The sequence below is a fragment of the Anolis sagrei genome, chromosome 6, assembly GCF_037176765.1.
Source record: "Anolis sagrei isolate rAnoSag1 chromosome 6, rAnoSag1.mat, whole genome shotgun sequence".
In the NCBI taxonomy this organism is placed as follows: Eukaryota; Metazoa; Chordata; class Lepidosauria; order Squamata; family Dactyloidae; genus Anolis; species Anolis sagrei.
The window spans coordinates 6486290-6507597 of record NC_090026.1 but is presented as its reverse complement, the minus strand read 5'-3'; the positions used below and the strand labels follow the sequence as shown (position 1 = coordinate 6507597).

Genomic DNA, 21308 nt, shown 5'->3' with positions numbered 1-21308 from the left:
AAAGCCAGTAGAAATAAATGTTTGTAAAGATAGATAAGGTTTCAAAAAGCAATACAGCGTTCAAAGGCAGCCAGATAAAAACAGTGTTCAAAACGTAGCAATCAAAAACATTGTCCAAAAAATATGAAATTATAATCCAAGGCAATGATATCCAGACAGGAATCAAACTAGAAGCAAGAACAAACCAGACGCTTCTAGTCACCTTAAGAAGCTAGAAAAACCCATGAAAACAAGACCACTTGAACAGGAATTCCTTGAGCCTTACACTTGGTTTCCAAACGATGCCTGATCTGACAATATTTTCTACAGACAAATCTTAAATCCCAAAAAACTGGTTTCTCTTTCCCCCAGACTTAGACTTTAATTGACGAATTCTTTCGGACCGACGTAAACATTGGGCCTCTTGTCGATTCTGGCTAATCTCCAGCATCTGATTCTGCTTATCTGACTCTTCATTAACTCTAGCAGGTGTCAGGCTGTTCCAAACTAGAATCTGGAAAGCTCACAGACGAAGGGAGAAGAAAAACTCAATGTGCCTGGTTGTTTCCTCTCTGCTGTTTTGCTGTTGCAATTTTAGAGTTTTTTAATACTGGTAGCCAGATTTTGTTCATTTTCATTTCTGTGTTGGACCACTCCAACAACCACCATGTCAGACTACACAGAGAAGCCATTGAAATCCACAAGCATGTGGACAATTTCAACAGAAAGGAAGAAATCATGAAAATGAAGAAAATCTGACTACCAGTATTAAAAAACTCTAAAATTGCAACAGCAAAACAGCAGAGAGGAAACAACCAGGCACATCTTAACACCTCTCAACAGAACATTTTCCCAGGCTCAGCCAGGCCTTCAAATGCTAATGAAGGTGGTCAGCTGAAACATTCACACCTAGCTCCAACAGACAAGAGTCCATTCTCCCACCCTGGTCATTCTACAGAAAGAGAGCGCGGATGAGCTCCCGCACCCTAAGCGACTGGTTTGCCTTTCTGTTCTGACTCTGTATTACGCTATGTCCTAAGCGGCCAGAAATGGGTTTCGTTTTAGCCTCGAATCCCTTATCATTCTGGACCATCTCAACAGCACCCACCCAAAAATCCAATTCACAATGGAAAAAGAAAATGAAGGAAGACTGCCTTTTCTAGATGTCCTAGTCATCCGCAAACCAGATCAACAATTGGGTCACACAGTTTACAGAAAACCCACACACACAGATAGATACCTACATAAAAACTCCAACCATCACCCAAGTAAAAAAAAAAGCACCATTAAAGCCTTGGCAGACCGTGCAAAAAGAATCTGTGAACCCCACCTCCTCCAAGATGAACTGAACCACCTCAACTGGGCTCACCAGGCCAATGGAGACTCCACTTCAGACATCAGAAGAGCTGCAAGACAACTGAGAACAAGCCACGAGAGTCAAGATGAAGATCCACCCAAAGGAAAAATGTTCTTGCCAGACATCAAGAGAACCACTGACCGCAGAGGGAAGCTGATGAGGAAACACAACATACAAACTATCTACAGACCCACCAAGAAAATCCAACAAATGCTACGTTCAGCAAAGGACAAGAGGGATCCTCTCACCTCTGCAGGAGTCTACCATTGTGTACCATGCAGCTGTGGACAAGAAGTCTACATAGGGACCACCAAACGCAGCAGCATTGCCCAGACACGAATCAAGGCACATGAAAGGGACTGCAGACTACTTCAACCAGAGAAATCAGCCATAGCAGAGCACCTGATGAACCAGCCTGGACACAGCATATTATTTGAGAACACAGAAATGCTGGACTACTCTCACAACCACCAGGTCAGGCTACACAGAGAAGCCACTGAAATCCACAAGTATGTGGACAATTTCAACCAAAAGGAGGAAACCATGAAAATGAACAAAATCTGGCTACCAGTATTTAAAAAAAACTCAAAAATTACAACAGCCAAACAACAGAGAGTAAACAATCAGGCACATCTAATCACCTCTCAACAAAAGTTTCCCCCAGGCACTGCCAAGCCATCAAATGCTAATCAAGGTGGTCAGTTGAAACATTCACACCTAGCTCCAACAGACAAGAGTCCTTTGTCCCACCCTGGTCATTCCACAGATATATAAACCCATTTTCCTAGTTCCAACAGACCTCACTACCTCCGAGGATGCTTGCCATAGTTGCAGGTGAAACGTCAGGAGAAAATGCCTCTAGAACATGGCCATATAGCCCGAAAAAAACCTACAACAACCCACTTTTTCCCAAGGCCTGACAGAAGTATTCTCATGAGAATCTGCCCTTTGTCCCGCATGCTCCTCTCTGTCAGTGTCTGCATGAAAGTCATCGACCAAAGTGTCTCCATCTTGCACCTCAGAGTCAGTCCCAGCATCCCCCACATCAGAAGTAACAGGGGACTGACTTCTCTCCTTGTTTCTCTCCATCAGACACAGAAGCATCAGGAGACTGAAACACATTCACAGGTTCAAGAACAGGCTCAGGTTCAATCACAGGCTGAGTCCCAAAAGTGATGGTCACTCGTTGTCCTGAGAGGTGTCCTGTGTCCAAATTTGGTGTCAATTCTCCCAGTGGTTTTTGAGTTATGTTAATCCCACAAACAAACATTACATTTTTGGGGTTGTTGTAGGTTTTTTCGGGCTATATGGCCATGGTCTAGAGGCATTCTCTCCTGACGTTTCGCCTGCATCCAAGGCAGGCATCCTCAGAGGTAGTGAGGTCTCTTGGAACTAGGCAAAAGGGTTTATTTATCTGTGGAATGACCAGGGTGAGACAAAGGACTTTTGTTTGCTGGGGCTAGGTGTAAATGTTTCAACTGACCACCTTGATTAGCATACAATGGCCTGACTGTGCCTGGGGCAAACATTTGTTGAGAGGTAATTAGAGGTAATTACATTTTTTATTTATATAGACTAGCCATCCACTGCAATGCGTTGCTGTGGCCCAGTCTGTGTATATGTGTTTTGGGTGTGTATATATGTGTGTATACGTGTATATATATGGTTTTGTGCATGTGTTGTAATGTATTTTTTATTATTATTATTATTGGCTTTTTAAGTCTCTTCCGCTGTGTTTTTCAGTGTTTTTATGAGGTGTCTTGTGTCCTTTGGTTAGTAGGTGTCTTGTGTCCAAATTTGGTGTCAATTCTCTCAGTAGTTTTTGAGTTATGTCAATCCCACAAACAAACATTACATTTTTATTTATATCGATTAATTAATATTATTTCATTTTCTAACAAGAGTTGATCTTTGGGTCTGAGTTTGAGATGATAATAATAATAATAATAATAATAATAATAATGTTCTTGGAGGTTTGAATCCAGGGAGCGGGGGTGAGCTCCAGCTTCTGCCAACCTAGCAGTTCGAAAACATGCAAATGTGAGTAGATCAGTAGGTACCACTCCAGCAGAAAGGTAACGGTGCTCCATGCAGTCATGCCGGCCACATGACCTTGGAGGGGTCTATGGACAACTTGCTGATCAAAAGGTTGCAGGTTTGAATCCAGGGAGCAGGGTGAGCTCCTGCTGTTAGCCCCAGCTTCTGCCAACCTAGCAGTTCGAAAACATGCAAATGTGAGTAGATCAGTAGGTACCGCTCCGGCAGAAAGGTAACGGTGCTCCATGCAGTCAAGCCGGCCACATGACCTTGGAGGTGTCTATGGACAACTTGCTGATCAAAAGGTTGCAGGTTTGAATCCAGGGAGCGGGGTGAGCTCCTGCTGTTAGCCTCAGCTTCTGCCAACCTAGCAGTTCAAAAACATGCAAATGTGAGTAGATCAGTAGGTACTGCTCCGGCAGAAAGGTAACGGTGCTTCATGCAGTCATGCCGGCCACATGACCTTGGAGGTGTCTATGGACAACTTGCTGATCAAAAGGTTGCAGGTTTGAATCCAGGGAGCGGGGTGAGCTTCTGCTGTTAGCCTCAGCTTCTGCCAACCTAGCAGTTCAAAAACATGCAAATGTGAGTAGATCAGTAGGTACTGCTCCGGCAGAAAGGTAACGGTGCTTCATGCAGTCATGCCGGCCACATGACCTTGGAGGTGTCTATGGACAACGCCGGTTCTTCAGCTTAGAAATGGAGATGAGCACCAACCCCCAGAGTTGGACACAACTAGACTTAATGTCAGGGGAAACCTTTACCTTTACCTGTGTGGTGACAGGTTATCTACCATTAGAGCAAGCCTTGATTAGCACCAGCATAAAGGGATTGTCACTGAGCATCCTCTGGACATGTGCAAAGTGCCTTTCTGGTCTTTTTTTGCATACCTTTGACTTATTGGAAAGAACTTCCAGAATGTGTTTAGAATATTGGACTGGGATTTGGGAAATCAAGGTTCTAAGCATACCTGATCCATGAGTGACCTTTGTTCCCTCACGTGACCTACCTGACAAGGTCGTCCTTGTGGAAACAGAGTAGGGGAGAGATAGGAAGCACTGTTTACGCCACTCTGGGTTCATTGCAAGATGGAGATAACTAAATTCTCAGCAGTCACAGCAACTCCCCTGTGGGAGCCTCAGAAAAGCTGAGTTACCTTACTTCATGTGTGTTCCTGGGGCCTTAAATTCTGCTGTATTTGCAACCTCTACGTTTCCAGATTTGCTGTATTGTGCCTTCCCCACTCCCACTTTTTTTTTGGGGGGGGGGGGGACTCTTGGCAATTAGTCAGAGATTTTGTTAATATATCATGTCACAACTTCCATTCTATCTCTATCTTCTCCCCCCCCTCTGTATTTCTTCCTTCTTCCCACCCTGTTTCTTTCCCCTTCATTCTCTCCCTTCCTTTCTTCCTTCTTTCCTTACTCACTCCTTCTTTCGTTTCCCTTCCTTCCCTCCCACCCTTACTTTCTATCTGTCTTTCTTTACTCTTTCTTTCCTTACTCACTCCCTCTTTCTTTCTTTCCTTCCTTTTTTCTTTTTTCTACCTTCTTTCCTTCCTTCGTTCCCTCCAACCCTTCCTTCTCTCATTCTTTCCTTTTTAATCTCCCTTCCTCTTTCTTTCTTTTTCTTTCCCCTTCCTTCCTTCCCTGTCTTATTTCCTTCCAAACTTTCTCCCTCCATCCCCCTCCCTTCCTCTCTTTTTCCCCTTCCTTCCCTCCCTCCTTCCTTCCTTCCTTCCCACACTTTATTTCTTTATATCTTTCCTTTCCTTTTTTTTCTTTTCCCTTTCTTTTGTCCCTCCCTTTCCTTCTTTATTTTCCCCCTTACCCATTATCTCCCTTTCTTTTCCCTTCTTTCCTTCCCTCCAACCCTTCCATCCTTTCTTTTTTCTTTTTTTACTCTCTATTTTTCCCTTCCTTCCTTCCCTCCCACCCTTTTCTCCTTCCTTACTCAGTCCCTCTTCTCTTTTTTCTTTTTTTCTTTCTATCTGTCTTTCTTTTTTCTTTCCTTTTTCTTCATTCCCTTTTTCCTCCCTCCCTTCCCTCCAAGCCTGCCTTCCTTCCTTCCTTTCTTTCTTTCTTTCTTTCTTTTTCTTTTCTTTTTTCTTTCTTTTTCTTTTCCCTTCCCTCCATCTTCCTTCCTTCCTTCCCTTTCTTTCTTTCTTTCTTTCTTTCTTTCTTCACTCTCTTTTTTCTTTCCTCTTTCTTCATTCCCTATCTTTCCCCCTCCCCTCCCAGCCTTTATCTTTTTCTTTTCTTTCTTTTTATTTTCCCTTCCTCCTCCCTCCCCTCTCTCTTTCATTTCTTTCTTTTTATTTTCCCTTCCCTCCCTCTTCCTTCCTTCCTTCCTTCCTTCCTTCCTTTTCTTTCTTTCTTCGCTTTCTTTTTTCTTTCCTCTTTCTTCATTCCCTATCTTTTCCCCTCCCCTCCCAGCCTTCATTTATTTATTTCTTTTCTTTCTTTTTATTTTCCCTTCTCTTCCCTCCCTCCTTTCTCCTCTTTTTTTCTTTCTTTTTCTTTCTTTCCTCATTCTCTTTTTTTCTTTGTCTTCATTCCCTATTTTTTTCCTCCCTCCCTTCCATCCCAGCCTTTCTTTCTTTCTTTTTATTTTCCCTTCCCTCTCCCTCCTTCCCTCCCTTCCTCCTCCTCCTCCTCCCTTCCTTCTTTCCTTTTCTTTCTTTCATTCTTTCTTTCTTAACTCTCCTTTTTTCTTTCCTCTTTCTTTTTTCTTTTCCCTTCCCTACCTCTTTCCTTCCTTCCTTCCTTCCTTCCTTCCTTCCTTCCTTCCTTCCTTTTTTCCTTCCTTCCTTCCCTCTGTCCCTCTTTCTTTCCTTCCCCCTCCCTCCCTTCCTCCCTCGTTCTTCCTTCCTTCCTTCCTTCCTTTCTTTCTTTCTTTCTTTCTTTCTTTCTTTCTATTTTCCCTTCCCTCCTTCCCTCCCTCCCTTCCTCCTCCTCCTTCCTTCCTTTCTTTCTTTCTTTCTTTCTTTCTTTCTTTCTATTTTCCCTTCCCTCTCTCCCTCCTTCCCTCCCTTCCTCCTCCTCCTCCCCTTCCTCCCTCCCTTCCTTCTTTTTCTTTCTTTCATTCATTCTTTCTTTCTTAACTCTCCTTTTTTCTTTCCTCTTTCTTTTTTCTTTTCCCTTCCCTCCCTCTTTCCTTCCTTCCTTCCTTCCTTCCTTTCTTCCTTCCTTCCTCCCCTCTGTCCCTCTTTCTTTCCTTCCCCCTCCCTCCCTTCCTCCCTCGTCCTTCCTTCCTTCCTTCCTTCCTTCCTTCCTTCCTTCCTTTCTTCCTTTTCTTTCCCCCTCTCTCCCTCATTTTCCCATTCTTGGGAGTCCACGTATCCTCCAGAAGGTCCAGGAGCCAGTAATGAAGTGCCTCGACCCACCAAAATTACTCATCCCACCTTCGTGGAAAGTAAAAGTAATTCATCTGTTGGCTCCAAATGCTGATATGTTTTCAGGGAGGCTTTAATTATCTCCAGCAAAGAAAATTGGAGAGGAAGGTTTACTCTTTAGGATTAAACCACCCATGATCCCCACCCATTTTGGCCAATAGCCCTGGTAGCTAGGAGAAGCCAGGAGATGTGATCTCAATAGAACAGTGATTCTCAACCTTCCTAATGCCGCGACCCCTTAGTATAGGTCCTCATGTTGTGGTGACCCCCAACCATAACGTTATTTTCATTGCTACTTCATTAGTGTCATTTTGCTACTGTTATGAATCGTAATGTAAATATCTGATATGCAGGATGTATTTTCATTCACTGGAGCACATTTGGCACAAATATCCGATACGCCCAATTTGAATACTGGTGGGGTTAGGGTGATTGATTTTGTCATTTGGTAATGCTGGAGTTGCTGGGATTTATAGTTCACTTACAATCAAAGAGCCTTCTGAACTCCACCAATGATGGAATTGAATCAAACTTGGCACACAGAATTCCCATGACCAAGAGAAAATACTGGAAAGGTCTGGTGGACATTGACCTTGGGTTTTTGGAGTTGTAGTTCACCTACATCCAGAGAACATTGTGGACTCGAGCAATGATGGATCTGAATCAAACTTGGCACAAATACTCAATATGCCCAAATGTGATCACTGGTAGAGTTTGGAGAAAATAGGCGTTGCCATTTGGGAGTTGTAGTTGTTGGGATTTCTAGTTCACCCACAATGAAATAGCATTCTGAACCCCACCAATAGAATTGGACCAAACTTTCCACACAGAACCCCCATGACCAACAGAAAATACTATGTTTTCTGATGGTCTTTGGTGACCCCTCTGAAACGCCCTTGCGACCCCCACAGGGGTCCCGACCCCCAGGTTGAGAAGCACTGCAATAGAAGGTCATCCAACACTGGTCCAGCTCTTGTATGGAGTTGGGCTGGTTTACATGAGTTACCTTTGAACCACTTTGAGTCTTCTTTTGGGGAGGAAAGTAGGATATCAACAAGGGGTTTGCAAACTTGGGCCCTCTGGGTGTTTTGGACTCCAACTCCCACCATTCCTAACAGCCTCAGGCCCCTTCCTTTCCCCCCTCAGCCGCTTAAGCGGCTGAGGGGGGGAAAGGAAGGGGCCTGAGGCTGTTAGGAATGATGGGAGTTGGAGTCCAAAGCACCCAGAGGTCCCAAATTTGCCCAGGCCTGCTTTACAGTATCATTTTCCATTTGAGGTGCGATTGAGACACAAAGCATCTTTCTTCTCCTAAGGCATGCTCTGTGGTCCTTCCAAGAAGCCCAGTTGGGATGTATACAGACTGGGAGTGATCGATTTTTACGTAAATCGAGTGAGTGGAGAGTTTCGGCAAAGTTAACTTCCTTAGGTCTTGGTTCTGGTCCGTTGGCGCAAGGCAGGATTGCGTTTCTGTCCCCTCTCTCCCTTTGCCATCTGTTTTCCTCATCATATCCCTTATGGTTTAATTATGAGGCCAAGGCATGATCCGTATCACTGCAGCAGCTGGCGTTTGGGGGACAGCGATACTTATTCCCCCGATATGGGGAGGGCGAGGAACGATGGAGTTGGCATCGCTATCATGGCTTGCTCTCAGACCCTTTCTTTCCTTTGTTTGGTTTGACCCTGGTGCTCTGCTTTCAAATCATTTGGAATCAAAGAAACGAAGGAAATGCCAACTTTTGTTTGGCTTTTATTTATTTGTTGTGTCAACCAGTCAAATATATTACATTTCTAACAGAACAAAGCAAACAGACAAAATACAACATTTGTGCGTTTGGTAGTTGATTAAATGTCCTTTGAGGAGTATCTGGCCACTTGGAGTGCTTCTGGTGTTGCCGCAAGAAGGTCCTCCATTGTGCATGTAGCAGGGCTCAGGTTGCATTGCAGCAGGTGGTCACTGGTTTGCTCCTCTCCACACTCGCATGTCGAGGATTCCACTTTGTGGCCCCATTTCTTGAGGTTGGCTCTGCATCTCGTGGTGTCAGAGTGCAGTCTGTTCAGCGCCTTCCAAGTCGCCCAGTCTTCTGTGTGCCCAGGGGGGAGTCTCTCATTGGGTATCAGCCATTGGTTGAGGTTCTGGGTTTGAGCCTGCCACTTTTGGACTCTCGCTTGCTGAGGTGTTCCAGCGAGTGTCTCTGTAGATCTTAGAAAACTATTTCTAGATTTAAGTCGTTGGCGTGCTGGCTGATAGCCAAACAGGGGATGAGCTGGAGATGTCTCTGCCTTGGTCCTTTCACTATTGGCTGCTACTTCCCGGCGGATGTCAGGTGGTGCAATACCAGCTAAGTAGTGTAATTTCTCCAGTGGTGTAGGGCGCAGACACCCCGTGATAATGCAGCATGTCTCATTAAGAGCCACATCCACTGTTTTAGTGTAGTGAGATGTGTCCCACACTGGGCATGCATACTCAGCAGCAGAGTAGCACAGCGCAAGCGCAGATGTCTTCACTGTATCTGGTTGTGATCCCCAGGTTGTGCCAGTCAGCTTTCGTATGATATTGTTTCTAGCACCCACTTTTTGCTTGATGTTCAGGCAGTGCTTCTTGTAGGTAAGAGCACGGTCCAGAGTGACTCCCAGGTATTTGGGTGCGCTGCAATGCTCCAGTGGGATTCCTTCCCAGGTGATCTTCAGAGCTCGGGATGCTTCTCTGTTCTTGAGATGAAAGGCACATGTCTGTGTTTTAGATGGGTTGGGGATCAGCTGGTTTTCCCTGTAATACGCAGTAAGAGCACCTAGAGCTTCGGAGAGCTTCTGTTCTACCATCTCAAAGCTCCCTGATTGAGCGGTAATTATAGAATCATAGAATCAAAGAGTTGGAAGAGACCTCATGGGCCATCCAGTCCAACCCCATTCTGCCAAGAAGCAGGAATATTGCATTCAAATCACCCCTGACAGATGGCCATCCAGCCTCTGTTTAAAAGCTTCCAAAGAAGGAGCCTCCACCACAATGGCACGATCATCAGCATAGATGAAGCTCTCTGTCCCTTCTGGCAGTGGCTGGTCATTTGTGTAGATGTTGAACATGGATGGAGGAAGCACGCTCCTCTGAAGCAGGCCGTTCTTCTGTTTGTTTGGCTGTGGAGATGTGATGGGGAAAGAAGGAAATGCAGGGTTATTTCTCCAACAGGAATACATACAAAGTGGATAAGGTTCTTTGTATTGTTTCTTTCGAGCGCAGACTTTGTACTGACATTCTTTCTGGACAGAAATGATAAACCTCTGTTCATTTTGCCTTCAAAAAAAGAGAGGAAATCATACATACTTTGGGCTGTTGTAGGTTTTTTGGGCTGTCTGGCCATGTTCAAAATCACGACCTGTCAACTGCAAAAGGATCTGTGCGCATCATTCGAAAATACATCACACAGTCCTAGACGCTTGGGAAGTGTTCGACTTGTGTTTTTGTGATACAAAATCCAGCATAGAGATCTCGTTTGCTGTGACATACTGTTTTTTTGTGTCAATAATAATAATAATACCAATGTAGACTCATAGAAACAGGGTAACAAAGGCTATGTTCCCCAACTTTGGACATGCAAAAAGATGAAACTAAAGCTGTTTGGACTCATGAAGGCAGGTATGGGCCAACTTTGGCCCTCCAGGTGTTTTGGACTTCAACTCCTACCAGCTGTTAGGAGGGCTGAAGTTGGCCCATCTTTGCACAAAGCTATTCTCTGCTTTTCCCCAGAAACATCTGAAGTGGCAACTGGAATCTGCCAATGCACCGAAACCCGCTGTCTCCCTTTCGCAGCCTGAAGGTTGTTCTCCGAAGCACCGTCCCATGCTGTCCCACTGCTTCCCACTTCATCTCCCCCAGAACCTCTGAGCCGGCGCAGCGGTGACCCCGTTTCCAAGCCCCAAGCTTGGCTTCCCATCTATTTTTATCTGCCTTCTTGCTCACAGCGGTGGCTCCGCTCACTAATGAAGCTGCAAGAGGCACATGGCAGCGCTAATGAACATGGGGGGCAGAGTAGCGGGGTGCGGAGGGCATCTCTGGGGGCACCACTCCCTCTCTCTCTGAACGTGGCACCCAAAGTCCCAGTTCCGACTGCCGCTTGACTCACTCAACTGCGAGGCGCGCATAGAAGGCATATTGAACCCGTTAAAATGAATTAGTTCCCCCTGAATGTGTTTTCCGTTGCGCATCGGAGAGCAGCTGATGTAAAGAATAATGTGGCTGCACTTAATTTCTCCTTCCCAGCTCCATTGTTCTGGCTCTCACTTGTCTTTCTAAAGGAGTTTTGTTGACCTTCAGATGTCACTCAACTGCAGCTCCCATCACTCCTTGCTATTGGCTCTCCTGGGTGGAGATGCTGGACATTGTAATTGGACATCTGGAAGGCCACAGGATGACCTTCACTCCCAAAGTTTCCAACTTTCTCATAATCCTGGTACTCACCCATGAAAGATGGGTTCTGCAATGCTCTGGAGAGACAAAACAAAAAGGAGTTTCTCATAACATGGTGTAGCGGATCTATGGAATCCATGACCCCTGGATGTAGTTCTGGCTTGCCTAAATGAAAGGAGTGCTGGACTAGATTGGTCCTTGGTCTGATGGTGGACTTGATACGTCTTTGGCCGGATGTTGAACTTGATAGGACCGTAGTTTGTTGTTGGATCAAGGGCCTTGATCTGTTGTTGGTCTAGATCTGGTATTGGGCTATGACAGGTACTTGGTCTTCACATCTTTTTATTTTTCATTTATGGACTAGATAGGTCTTTGATTTGATGTTGGACTAGATATGCCCTTGGTCTGAGCTTGGACTACATAGGTCATTGGTGTGAGCTTCATTTAGATAAGTCCTTGATCTGAGCTTAGATCAGATAGGTTCATGGTCTGAGCTTAGACTAGATAGGCCCAAAGTCTGAGCTTGGACTTGATAGGTCTTGGTGTGAGCTTGGTCTAGATAGGTCCTTGGCCTGAGCTTAGACTAGATAAGTCCTTGGTCCGACCTTAGACTAGATTTGCCCTTGGTCTGAACTTGGACCAGATAGACCCTTGGTCTGAGCTTAGGCTAGATAGGCCCTCGGTCTGAGCTTAGGCTAGATATGCCCTTGGTCTGAGCTTGGACCAGATAGACCCTTGGTCTGAGTGTAGGCTAGATAGGCCCTTGGTGTGACCTTAGACTAGATAGGCCCTTGGTCTGAGCTTAGACTAAATAGGTCCTTGGCGTGAGTATTTGGTCTTAGCTTAGACTAGATGGGCTTAGACTAGATAGGTCTAAGCTTAGTAGATAGATCCTTGATCTGAGCTTAGACTAGATATGCCCTTGGTCTGAGCTTAAGCTAGATAGACCCTTGGTCTGAGCTTAGGCTAGATATGTCCTCGGTCTGAGCTTAGACTAGATATGTCCTTGGTCTAAGCTTAGATTAAATAGGTCCTTGGCATGAGTCTTTGGTCTGAGTTTAGACTAGATGGGTCCTTGGTCTAAGCTTAGATAGATCCTTGGTCTGACCTTAGATTAGATATGCCCTTGGTCTGAGTTTAGACTAGACAAATCCTTGGTCTGAGCATGGACTAGATCTTACATTGGACTAAGACCAGCTCTGAGTCTTCATTTCCTTCTAATTTTCATTCATGTTTGCTGGACTAGATAGGCCCTTGGTCTGATTTTGGACCAGATCTGATATTGGACTAAGACAGGATCTTGGTATTCACATCATTTATATGTCATTGACTAGATAGATCTTTGGCCTAGTGTTCCATCTGCCAGAGCATTATGTAATCAAAAAATACTCCATCTTTAACCATTTGTTTTCCTCTCTCCTTTCTGTAGGAACCTGGGCAAATCTGGACTTCGTGTTTCCTGTCTTGGGCTTGGTAAGTTCTTGGGAGGAGAAACACTAGGATTGTAGAGCTTGGAAGAGGCATGGGCAAACTTGGGCCCTCCAGATGTTTTGGACTCCAACTTCCACAATTCCTAACAGCCTACCGGCTGTTAGGAATTGTGGAAGTTGGAGTCCAAAACATCTGGAGGGCCCAAGTTTGCCCATGCCTGTCTTACAGTAACCTCCCCCCTTTTGAGGGCAACAACTCCCAGAATCCCCCAGTTTCTTGGGACACAATGGAAGGTTTTCAGAATCTCCTTTGGATATGTCATTCTCAAATATCCCCATTTCTCCCCCCTGCAGGCACATGGGTGACCTTCGGATCCCAGATTTCAGACGAGGTAAGCACTCATGATCACAAATCCCTTGCTCCCTTCTTTGTTCCTCATCCAGGGACTCATTGTTTACCTTTCTCTTTCCGTTTCTAGATGGCGGAGAATGTGCTCACCATTGCTTATGAAAATGGGGTCAACCTCTTTGACACGGCTGAGGTTTACGCTTCTGGCAAGTAAGTCCAACTATTTCATCCTCGGTCACTTTCCATTAAAAGCGGGGGGGGGGGGGGGGATCCCATGACTATATCTTGTGTATCCTTGGGTTGCATAAGCCCGCTGTGCCAATCCGAAATTCAACCCATAGAGCTACATTGTATATCCATGCCAGGGGAAAGATGATGATGATGGTGGTGGTGGTGGTGGTGATGTTGATGGTGGTGGTGATGATGATGACGACGACGATCGCCATCGCCATTTTTGTCCAATATTGCAACTCAATGTGGCTTTGTTGCTCTTATTTGCCATCAGGCTTGCTTTGACTTTTGGCGATTCCAAGATCCACAGGTCTTACAAAGTCATTGGCAGCCATGGATTCTGTCATTGTGGTGCCCAGAATTGGACACAATATTCCAAATGTGGTCTAACCACGGCAGAATAGAGCATGGGGAGCATGACTTCCCTAGATCTCAACACTATGCTCCTACTGATGCAGGCCAAAATCCCATTGGCTTTTTTGGGGCTTGCCTAATTTCCCTGGGGAGGGCGTTCCAAAGGCCCTCTCCTTCATCCTCACCAGCTGTGCTTGTGGTGGCTGCAAGAGGAGAGCCTCCCCGGCGGGTCTTTCCTTCCTTCCTTCCTTCCTTCCTCCCTCCCTCCCTCCCTCCCTCCCTCCCTCCCTCCCTCCCTCCCTCCCTCCCTCCCTTCCTCCCTCCCTCCCTTCTCTTCCTCCCTTCTTTTTCCTTCCAATTTCCATTTCAACCTTCCTTCCTTTCTTCCTTTTTGTCTTTCCTTTGCTCTTTCCTCCCTCCCTCTCCTTCCATCCTTTCATCCCTCCTCCCTTCTCTCTTTTCTTCCTTCCCTTCCCATCCTTCCATTCTTTGCTCCCTTTTGTCTTTCCTTCCTTCTCTTTCCTTTATCCTTCCTTCCCTCTCTTCCTCTCTTTCTTCACTTTTTCCTTCCTCCTTCCCTTTCATCCTTCCTTCCCTTTTGTCTTTCCTTCCCTCTTTCCTCCCTCCTTCCCTCTCTCTCCTTCCATCCTTCCCTTCCTTCATTCCGTCCATCCATCCTTCTCTCTTTTCTTCCTCCTTCCCTTCCTTCCATCCTTCCCTCCCTTTTGTCTTTCCTTCCTTCTCTTTCCTTTATCCTTCCTCCTTCCCATTCATCTTTTCTTCCTTCCCTTTTTTTCTTTCCTTCCTTCTCTTTCCTTTATCCTTCCTCCTTCCCTTTCATCCTTCCTTCCCTCTTTCCTCCCTCCTTCCCTCTCTCTCCTTCCATCCTTCCCTTCCTTCATTCCGTCCATCCTTCTCTCTTTTCTTCCTCCTTCCCTTCCTTCCATCCTTCCCTCCCTTTTGTCTTTCCTTCCTTCTCTTTCCTTTATCCTTCCTCCTTCCCTTTCACCTTTTCTTCCTTCCCTTTTGTCCTTCCTTCTTTCTCTCTTTCCTTCCTCCTTACCCCCCTCCCGGTTCATAGGGGGAGATGGGGGTCACAAAGATAGACAGGGCTCTTGGATCACTAAGTAATGCAGAATGATCAAAAGAGAAATGCAGAGATATAGGGTGGGTGACACATGTGTGAAAACAGTACCTGTGAGCAAGTGTAGATGCATCCCTCGTCTTGCTTCTTCCTTCTCACCCATGTGCTTCGTTTTACTTCTGCCTGCCAGATACTATCACGAAAAAACTGCTGTCTCAGGCCATTTTGGGAGGCAGGAATGGAAAATCCATGACATGATTCTGTCAGGCTACATTTGAGGGTGAGCTGGCTCTAAAGGAAGGAGGGAGGCTCTGGACCGGGCAAGGAACGGAGAGGCAATCTGTCGCGAGGGTCAGGAGAGGTGATGGAGAGCTTTCGGACGGACAAACAGATGATGCAGAGAAGCCAGGACTTGATTGAGGAGAAGTGGCAGAAGCCAGCATCAATGGGAGTGTTTCTACACTGTAGAATTAACACAGTTTGATACCACTTGAACCACCATGCTGTGGAATGGAGTTGTCACCTGACAAAGTCTTCAACCTTCTCACCCAAAGAGTACCAGCTAAAGCAGCCATGGGCAAACTTAGTCCGTCCAGGTGTTTTGGACTTCAACTCCCACAATTCCTAACAGCCTACCGGCTGTTAGGAATTGTGGGAGTTGAAGTCCAAAACACCTGGACGGACTAAGTTTGCCCATGCCTGAGCTAGAACTCTCATCATTCCACATCTTGAAGTGGTGTCCAACTGCATTAAATCTGCCGTGTGGATGCACTCGCAGATGCATCTGACTTCAGCGATTCTATATCGGTGTTTCCCTTCAGGGCTTTTTAATCAGTGTCTTAGGAAACTGGAAGAAATGCAGAAGTGAACTTGACAGTAAAAGCAAACAAGAGCAAGGCCGACCCGTTGTGGTAGAGCGGGTTCAAAAATGCGACGACGTTGTGATGCTGATTGCAACCGAACATTGTCGGTGGCCTTGATCGCTCACCGCCAAAGCAAACCCAAGGCAAAAAGCCATTGGCTATCTTCGGGCGTTCATTGAAACCTGTTACTCCAATCATGTTGGGGTATATTTTTTTCTCATTTGTGCCGACCAGCTGATAGACATAATATAATATCTGAAACACTGAAAAACACAGCAGAAGGGACTCTAAAAGCACCCAAAATGATGAAAAGCTAAATGACTGTGCAGGTACAACTGTACCAGGAGCTCTGATTTTGTTTGCTTTGCATTGTATGTTTGTTGCAGTCCTAAGTTTCAGGGACTCTGCAGATAGGTGGCTTCTTTTGGCTGCAATCATAGGGCAAGCCACCTCTCAATTATAGTTAGGTTCCCTGGTCACGCCCCCTTTTTGGGTTTTTGGAGGGAATAGGAGCCTTTTTGGGTTCAGTCCACACAGAGAAGCCTTTCATGCAGGACATAATACCAAGAGCTCCTGTAGAAAGTTTCGTCTTCTACAGCTTAGCCAAGGATCATACAGCCTTACAACTCCTTTGCTGAGGGACTTCAGTCAGCCATCACTGAAGCCTGAACTCCTTTTTCCCTGGAAGTCTACAAAGCTCTGCTTGGTAAGGGTCACTCGCGGAAGCCAGACGCAGTTGGTACCGGGTGTAGGGGCTCCACGCCAACAGAGGCAAAGACAGACTGCCCAGATTAGAAGTTAAGGATTTCCCCATTAGTTAAAATACCAGTCATGAAGATAGTGCCTGTTCCCTGTGGACAAGATTGAAAGAGCCTATAGACTGTTAAGAAAGCCTTAAAGTACCTGTTTGTTTTTCTTAATAAAGAACATTGTTGAACCTCTAAAGACTCTGTTTTAAGGAAATCCAAGGGCCTTTAATCTGAGGCAGCCCCGGCGACCCGTTGGGCACACAGAATTTATGTCCTGTCGACAGTCTTATGCACAGGCCCAGCGTGCGACAGCACAATGACAATACAGAAAAAAGGGAAGAAAGATGGAGGGAAGGGGAGAAAAGAAAGAAAGAAAGAAAAGAAAAGAAAAGAAAAGAAAAGAAAGGGAGGGGAAAAAAGAAGGAAAGGGAGAAGGAAGGAAGGAAAGAGGTAGAGAAGGAAGAAAGGAGAGAAAGAGGGAGGGAAAGAAAAAGGGGAAAAAAAGGAAAGTTAGAGAAGGAAGGAAGGAGAGAAGAAAAAGGGAAAGAAGGAAGGAAAGAGGGAGTGAAGGAAGGGGGAAAGATGTAGAGAAAGAGGGAGGGAAGGAAAGAAGGAAAGAGAGACAGCAGAAGAAAAAGAAAAAAGGGGAAGGAAGGAAAGAGATAGAGAAGGAAGAAGAGAAGGAAAGATGGGAAAGAAGGAAGGAAGGAAGGAAGGAAGGAAGGAAGGAAGGAAAGAGGGAATGAAGGAAGGAGGGAAAGAAGGAGAGAAAGAGGGAAGGTTGGCCACAGCAACGTGTGGTGGGTACAGCTAGTATCTATATAAATAAAAATGTAATGTTCGTTTGTGGGATTAACAGAACTCAAAAACCACTGGACGAATTGACGCCAAATTTGGACACAATACACCTATTAGGCCAATGAGTGACCATCACTCATAAAAACACAGACAACACAGCAGAAAAGACTTAAAAAGCCAAGAAACAAAAAAAACACAACACATGTGCAAAACCACATATATATATACACAAACACACATATATACACCTATACACAAATATAGACATATACACACACAAAACACATATACACAGACTGGGCCACAGCAACGCATGGCAGGGGACGGCTAGTAATATAATATAATATAATATAATATAATATAATAAGTGATATTATTTATTTATTTATTTACCTTACTTATATACCGCTGTTCTCAGCCCGAAGGCGACTCACAGCGGTTCACAACAAATACAAACAGCAAAAATTCAGTGCTACAGTATAGAAACAGTTAACAACCTAACACATTACACAATTAATAAACAGTTACTACAATACCCATTCACTGTCGTCTCGTCATCAAAAACATGATCCAGATTCGTCATCCATTGTTCCATTCCAGTGTTCATTAACCAATCATTGCACTAATTATTCGAACGCCTGCTCAAACAGCCAGGTCTTGACTTTTTTGCGGAATACCATTAGAGATGGTGCTAGTCTAATGTCCGTAGGAAGGGCGTTCCACAGCCGAGGAGCCACCACCGAGAAGGCCCTATCTCTCGTCCCCGCCAGCCGAGCTTGAGAAGCAGGCGGGATCGAGAGCAGGGTCTCCCCGGAAGATCTCAAAGTCCTGGTGGGTTCATAGGCAGAGATGCAGTCGGATAGGTAGCTTGGGCCGGAACCGTTTAGGGCTTTAAAGGCCAACGCCAGCACTTTGAATTGAGCCCGGTAGCAGATCGGTAGCCAGTGGAGTTGGCGCAACAGGGGGGGTTGTATGCTCCCTGCGCTCCGCTCCTGTTAAAATCATGGCTGCCGAGCGTTGGACTAGTTGGAGCTTCCGAGCTGTCTTCAAAGGCAACCCCACGTAGAGAGCGTTGCAGTAGTCTAAACGGGATGTAACCAGATATAATATATTGGAGCAATTTCACTGATGAATCATTTAAAGAATGCATCTACAATGTAGAATTAAAGTAGTTTGACACTCCTTTCATTGATATGGCTCAATGCTATTGGAATCATGTTGTTTGGTAAGGAACCAGCACTATTTTCCCGACCTTGAAAAACTACGATTCCCATAATATTGAGCCATAGCAGTTAAAGTGGTATCAAACTGTATTCATTCCACTGTGCAGATGCACCCGAAGTCAACTCATTATTAAAACATTTTCTCTCTTTCATTGTTTATCAGAGCAGAAAAAACCTTGGGGAACATCTTGAAGAGCAAAGGATGGAGGTAACGACCCTTAATAACACACACAAATGTATTTTCACTTTTTTTGTGATTTCTTTGGTATCTAAATCAACTTTTCTCAACCTTTTAAATATGTTGGAGTACAACTCCCATCATCCTCAGCCAGAATGGTCATTGGAGTGATGGGAGTTGTAGTCCAGCATATCAGGAGGGGTCCCTCCCAGTTGGAAGATGCAGACCTCAATCTTCTTTTCTTACATACCTTTAAATATAAAGTCTTAACTCTTATGGATATTATTAATATTAGTAGTAGTAGTAGTAGTAGTAGTATGGAATAATATATATATATATATATATATATATATATATATATATATATATATAAATTTGATATCTAGGAATCTTATAGAAATTGCTAGAGAGGGTTACTCTAGGACAGGTATGGGCAAACCCAGGGCCGGGGGCCGGATGTGGCCCCTTGGGCTCTTTTCTCAGGCTCTCCTCTCTCTCACCATCCTATCCTTCCTTCCTTCTCTCATTCCTTCCTCTTTCCCACCCTTCTCCTTCCCTTCCACCCTTTCCTCCTTCCTTCCTTCTCTTCCTCCCTTCTCTTCCTCCCTTCTTTTTCCTTCCAACTTCCATTTCAACCTTCCTTCCCTTTTGTCTTTCCTTTGCTCTTTTCTCCCTCCTTCCCTCACTCTCCTTCCTTCCTTCCTTCCTTCTCTCTCTTCTTCCTTTCCTTCCTTCCATCCTTTGCTCCCTTTTGTCTTTCCTTCCTTCTCTTCCTCCCTTTCTTTTTCCTTCCTCTTTCTCTTTCATCCTTCCTTCCTTTGCTTTTGTCTTTCCTTCCCTCTTTCCTTTATCTTTCCCTTCCTTCCTTCCTTCCTTCCTTCCTTCCTTCCTTCCTTCCTTCTCTTCCTCCCTTCTTTCTCCTCCCTTCTTCCCTTTCATCCTTCCTTCCCTTTTTTCTTTCCTTCCCTCTTTCATCCCTCCTTCCCTCTCTCTCCTTCCATCTTTCCCTTCCTTCCATCCTTCCCTCCCTTTTGTCTTTCCTTCCTTCTCTTCCTCCCTTTCTTCCTTCCGTTACTTTTTCCTTCCTCTTTCCCTTTCATCCTTCCTTCCTTTGCTTTTGTCTTTCCTTCCCTCTTTCCTTTATCTTTCCCTTCCTTCCTTCCTTCCTTCTCTTCCTCCCTTCTTTCTCCTTCCTTCTTCCCTTTTTTCTTTCCTTCCCTCTTTCATCCCTCCTTCCCTCTCTCTCCTTCCATCTTTCCCTTCCTTCCATCCTTCCCTCCCTTTTGTCTTTCCTTCCTTCTCTTTCCTTTATCCTTCCTCTTTCCCTTTCATCTTTCCTTCCTTCCCTTTTGTCTTTCCTTCTTTCTCTCTTTCCTTCCTCCTTACCCCCTCCCCTCCCTTTCTCCTTCCATCCTTCCCTCTTTCCTCCCTCCTTCCCTTTCTCCCTCTTTCTCCTTCCATATTTTCCTTCCTTCTCTCTTTATTTCCTCCTCCCTTCCATCAATGGGACAGCCAGTCCTCATAGCAGGGAGTGCTAGTATGTGGCTCCCAAGTTAGAAAGTTGGCCCGTGCCTGATTGAGGACTTAGAGATTCCTTCCTAGTAAGCTTTTGAAAAATAGCAATGTTTTATCATTTGTGTTTTTCCCACTTTCATGTGGATTCTGCACCCCTAACCTACATGGAAGCGGAGGGCTGGCTGTATTGAATTCTTAAGGCTTTACTAATTTTCCCCTCCTTTCTCTTCTCCTCAGGCGTTCAAGCTATGTCGTCACCACAAAGATTTACTGGGGAGGCCAGTAAGTAGTCAACTCTTTTTGGAGGCATTGAGCCTGGGAGGGGACACTGGGAAAAGAGGGTAACCAGGAGGAACATTTGTGTGGGTTTGTGTCTACGTTGTTCAGTTAATGCAGTTTGATATCACTTTGACTGCCATGGTTCAATGCTTGGAATCCTGGGAAGTTGTAGTTTTGGAAGTTCTTCTGTCTTCTCTGTTGGGAGCAAATAAACAAACCACTCACTGAGTAGGTACATGAATTCCTCCTTAAGCTGTCTCAAGACAAGCAGTTAACTCTGAACCAAAACACTGCAGAGTGCTGATCAGCAGTTAGCAGAGATTTATAGTACAGCTCCTGACCTTGTTTTTTTTAGCTCACCAATTTAATAAGCACACTCTGGTTTTCCTCCAAATTCCTTTGGAGGTTTTATTCTTCAGTCGTTGCTATATGTACAACTATTTACTATCAGTATGTACAGAGATATACTCACAACCATAGCAAGGTGACCATAGCAAGGCATGCATATGGCAAGATGGCAAAGGATCAAGACGCACACATGTCTGCCATTCACTTTTATGCCCACAGGGACCACAGGAAATGCTCCAATTCCCGTCATACCTGTGACATGGTCATGACAGCTGTCACTCTAGAACAGACATGGAGGAAATGTACCCAGGTTCTTAATACTTATGTTTTAACAAAATCTTCTCATTTTCTTCCAAGGGCCGAGACAGAAAGGGGTTTGTCACGGAAACATATTATCGAAGGTAAGGCTTTTGAGACTGGACAATGATGGTCAATGTTGGGAGGGAGTTGGAAGAAGGGAACAAAGGAGTGGATGGGTTGCAAACACAGGGGGTAGATTGATTATATTGGGGGGGGGGGGCTTATTTACTTAGATGATCCCTTGTAGCCCAAGGATGATGGTCCAAGGCATATTTCTTACAACAACAGCAGGCATTTGTTGGTCTGAGCCGATTCAAAGTCTAAGAAGAATCTAAAATGGAGTCTGAGTTCTGAGCAGTCTCAGAGCCTAACGGAGTCTGAGCTCTGTGCTCACCTCAGTTCTGGTCTGCAGCCCCTCCCACAACTTCTCAGAAAAAA

At 45.1% G+C, this 21308-nt stretch overlaps 2 protein-coding genes across 5 annotated transcripts in view; one reads left to right on the top strand and one right to left on the bottom strand.

The window, feature by feature from the left end:
* Positions 1–17676, bottom strand: part of CNTROB (centrobin, centriole duplication and spindle assembly protein) — a 144537-nt gene extending 126861 nt beyond the window's left edge. The window contains exon 1 of the mRNA XM_067469719.1: positions 17564–17676. The gene's annotated coding sequence lies outside the window, so the exon portion shown is untranslated. The remainder of the gene's footprint in view (positions 1–17563) is intronic.
* The window catches only part of KCNAB3 (potassium voltage-gated channel subfamily A regulatory beta subunit 3), an 88113-nt gene that overhangs the window by 40342 nt on the left and 26463 nt on the right, over positions 1–21308 (top strand). For all 4 annotated transcript variants that reach the window (XM_067469720.1, XM_067469721.1, XM_067469722.1 and 1 more), the window contains exons 2-7: positions 12599–12642; positions 12954–12991; positions 13079–13158; positions 18414–18458; positions 20181–20225; positions 20928–20971. In XM_067469720.1, coding sequence (XP_067325821.1) covers positions 12599–12642; positions 12954–12991; positions 13079–13158; positions 18414–18458; positions 20181–20225; positions 20928–20971 — 296 coding nt within the window. The remainder of the gene's footprint in view (positions 1–12598; positions 12643–12953; positions 12992–13078; positions 13159–18413; positions 18459–20180; positions 20226–20927; positions 20972–21308) is intronic.